The sequence below is a fragment of the Juglans regia genome, chromosome 15 (genome assembly GCF_001411555.2).
Source record: "Juglans regia cultivar Chandler chromosome 15, Walnut 2.0, whole genome shotgun sequence".
NCBI classification, from domain to species: Eukaryota; Viridiplantae; Streptophyta; class Magnoliopsida; order Fagales; family Juglandaceae; genus Juglans; species Juglans regia.
The window spans coordinates 18623414-18627040 of NC_049915.1; the positions used below are offsets into that span (position 1 = coordinate 18623414).

At 37.4% G+C, this 3627-nt stretch overlaps 1 protein-coding gene across 1 annotated transcript; it reads left to right on the forward strand.

Moving 5' to 3' along the window:
* The first annotated feature begins 211 nt into the window (after nt 1-211).
* On the forward strand, nt 212-3053 carry LOC108993145 (beta-amyrin 28-monooxygenase-like). Its single transcript, XM_018967927.2, has 4 exons — nt 212-802; nt 981-1399; nt 1923-2110; nt 2415-3053. The coding sequence occupies exons 1-4, from the start codon at nt 267-269 to the stop codon at nt 2712-2714; spliced, it is 1443 nt and encodes a 480-aa protein (XP_018823472.1). The 5' UTR covers nt 212-266; the 3' UTR covers nt 2715-3053.
* The last annotated feature ends 574 nt before the right edge of the window (nt 3054-3627 follow it).

Consider the following 3627-nt stretch of genomic DNA (forward strand, 5'->3'; position numbering starts at 1 on the left):
TTGAAGGGGGAAAATGTAATTAACCCATAAAATATTAGTTCCCATAAACTTCATCTCATGCATCTTGCCAACCTAGCTAGTATTCAATTGAGTAATCGGCCATCTTTGTTTGACTTTGATATTGCCACTCTCACCTACTCAAAGATCCTATTTCTCCGCAATTACCAAAAGCAATTTGGCTATAAAATGCCAATAAACATTGTCACAAATCCCTCAAACACTAACCTCTTCACACCCAACACACAGCAACACTCTCGACAAACAACATGGAGCATTTCTATCTCTCCCTTCTCCTACTCTTCGTTTCCCTCGTCTCCCTCTCCCTCTTCGTCCTCTTCTACAAGCACAGATCCCAATTCACCGGCCCGAACCTTCCCCCGGGCAAGACTGGCTATCCAATGATCGGTGAGAGCCTGGAGTTCTTGTCCACTGGATGGAAAGGACACCCGGAGAAGTTCATCTTTGATAGGATGACCAAGTTCTCCTCCGAAGTTTTCAAAACCTCCCTTCTTGGGCAGCCGGCTGCAGTCTTCGCCGGTGCAGCATGCAACAAGTTCTTGTTCTCCAACGAGAACAAGCTTGTCATTTCTTGGTGGCCTGACTCAGTCAACAAAGTGTTCCCTAGTTCTACACAGACCAGCTCCAAAGAAGAGGCGAAGAAGATGAGAAAGCTGCTTCCCGGTTTCCTCAAGCCCGAAGCTTTACAAAGGTACATCGGTATCATGGACACAATTGCTACAAGACACTTTGCTGATGGTTGGGAAAACAAGAAGGAAGTTGTTGTATTCCCTCTCGCAAAAAGGTACGTACCAATTACTACCATTTATTCTTCAAAAATTAGTGATCTTTGCATGCATTCATTCGTAAGTTTACACCATTCACACTGCATTAGACGTAAAAATCTCGTAAAATTAAGATAATGATCTTTTATCTCAGATATATGTATTTATATATGTATTGGTTATCCCTGTCATCAACAGCTATACATTCTGGGTGGCTTCCCGCTTGTTCATCAGTGTTGAAGATCCCAACCATATAGCAAAATTTTCCGAACCATTCCAGGTGTTGGCTTCGGGGCTCATATCAATTCCCATTGACTTGCCAGGGACACCATTCAACCGCGCAATCAAAGCCTCAAACTTCATTAGGAAGGAGCTCCATAAGATCATTAAGCAGAGAAAGGTTGATTTGGCCGAGGGGAAAGCAACTCCAACACAAGACATATTGTCTCACATGCTTTTGACCTGCGACGAGAATGGACAGTATATGGGTGAACTCGACATTGCCGACAAAATTCTCGGGTTGCTCATCGGTGGACACGACACAGCCAGTGCTGCCTGCACTTTCATTGTCAAGTATCTTTCGGAGCTTCCTGATATTTATGAGGGAGTTTACAACGGTAAATATATTTTTCATTTCTGGTTTGTTAATTGTCTTCTCAATTTGCATAACTTTAATTTTGCATGTTTAATGAGCTATAAAAATTGTAGGTACGTTATTATGGGATACTATGGGATCGTTTCTTGCTATAAAAAAAGGATCTCAATTTGCATATTATATGAAATTATTAACTAGGAAACGAAAAAATTATTATTATTTTTTGTTAAATTAGAATATTCAAATTAACTTGCATATATCTTGACTGGATCAACCGCGGGCCTGCTCTAAAGTCAAACTCTCCAGTTTTGGAGCTATACACAACCTCTCTGCTTTCTTGGAATTTAAGCAATATCATGCATGTTCACATGCATAATTTGTATGTCTTTAGCACTTGGACGACATGGATATATGTATAAATACTAAGGTTATGATTTTGATGGGCCAGCTAATACGATTTTTTTACTGCAATTATATATATATATATATATATATATTGAGCTTTATATAATTAATTATTAATGATTTCGGCTTCAATTGTTTAGAGCAAATGGAAATAGCCAAGTCAAAGGCGCCAGGGGAGTTATTGAACTGGGATGATATTCAAAAGATGAAATACTCATGGAACGTGGCTTGTGAAGTGTTGAGACTTGCTCCACCCCTACAAGGAGCTTTCCGGGAAGCCCTTACTGACTTCGTCTTCAATGGTTTCTCCATTCCAAAGGGCTGGAAGGTATTATTAATTAAAAATATGTAAAAATAAATATATATTTATAATAAGAATAATATTATATACGTACAGTCGTAGAGTGCGAAAGTACCATGCGCACAATCGCTTTGAAAAAGTACTATGAGGTATACTATTAAAAAATTAGTTTTTTTTTTTTCATATTGGTCCCGATTTACTCACATTTTTTTAAAAAAATTGTATGGCGCTTACACACTCCCGACCGTAAATATCATTTCTCTTATAATAATTGGTTAATGATTTTGATCTTATAATACATTAATATTAATTGTGCATGATGTGCGCGCAGTTGTACTGGAGTGCAAACTCAACGCATAAAAGTGCTGAATACTTTCCTGAACCTCAGAAATTTGACCCGACTAGATTTGAAGGAAATGGACCTGCTCCTTACACATTTGTTCCATTTGGTGGAGGACCGAGAATGTGCCCTGGAAAAGAATATGCCCGTTTGGAAATACTTGTTTTCATGCACCACTTGGTGAAAAGGTTCAAGTGGGAGAAAATGATTCCTGACGAGAAAATTATAGTTGACCCCATGCCCATGCCTGCAAAGGGTCTGCCCGTTCGCCTTTTCCCTCACAAAGCTTGAGTAGTCAGTCAGTAATCTGTCTGTCAGTCATGAGTCGGGTGATCAAGAACTCGATGATCATGATCAAAATCTTTGTTAATTTATTACGTTGTTTTCTTCCTAAACTCCTCATCATCATGATGACGTGTGAGAAGCTTGCTAGCTATATATAATATATATAGCTATACATTACCAAACCTTTTCCTTGATCTCTTAAGTTTCTATATATCAAGGTGATCCATATTTTTTTTTTACCTTCTTGTGTCGAGGGTTCCTATTGTGTTGTGTTTAATGCATATGTAACAGCTTAATTATTCCAATATATAACAAAATGTACACTAGAGATCAAAGAATAATTATATATGTTTCCAAGACCACTTTGCATGCTGTATTGAAATCTTTAGTCTTTACTAGAAGATCATCATATCACCTTTGATAAAATATTTCTTAAAGTCAAGAGAAATAAATACATGATGAATACGGGGATTCACGATATTCGATATTGAGCTACACATTTTCCACAAATAACATTATATATAGTCAACATACATATATGATGTCTATCTCGATCGCATTCTCTTTTCAAATTGCAATTAGTAATATTTGGGATAGATCAGTGTGAACAAGTCTTAACCAGTTGACTAAAAGTATGTGATAATCTAATTAATTTGATAAAAGTCATCAAAGTATAAATTAATTAATTCTGAGAAGATTCGAAACTTGTCAGTCAGCGGGCAGCACGTACGCCAGGCATATAATTCATTAAACAGTGTGGGATTTGAAGTTTTCTAGAATAATTTGTGGTAATTTTTATTACAGGGTGCAATATGGGCTAGCTACCGGCCGGTCCAAGTCATACAGGGATTTTTTTAAGTTTTCTTGCTTTTAATTATATGAGTAATGTTAGGCATAAGTTGGTAAGTACTGGATCCTA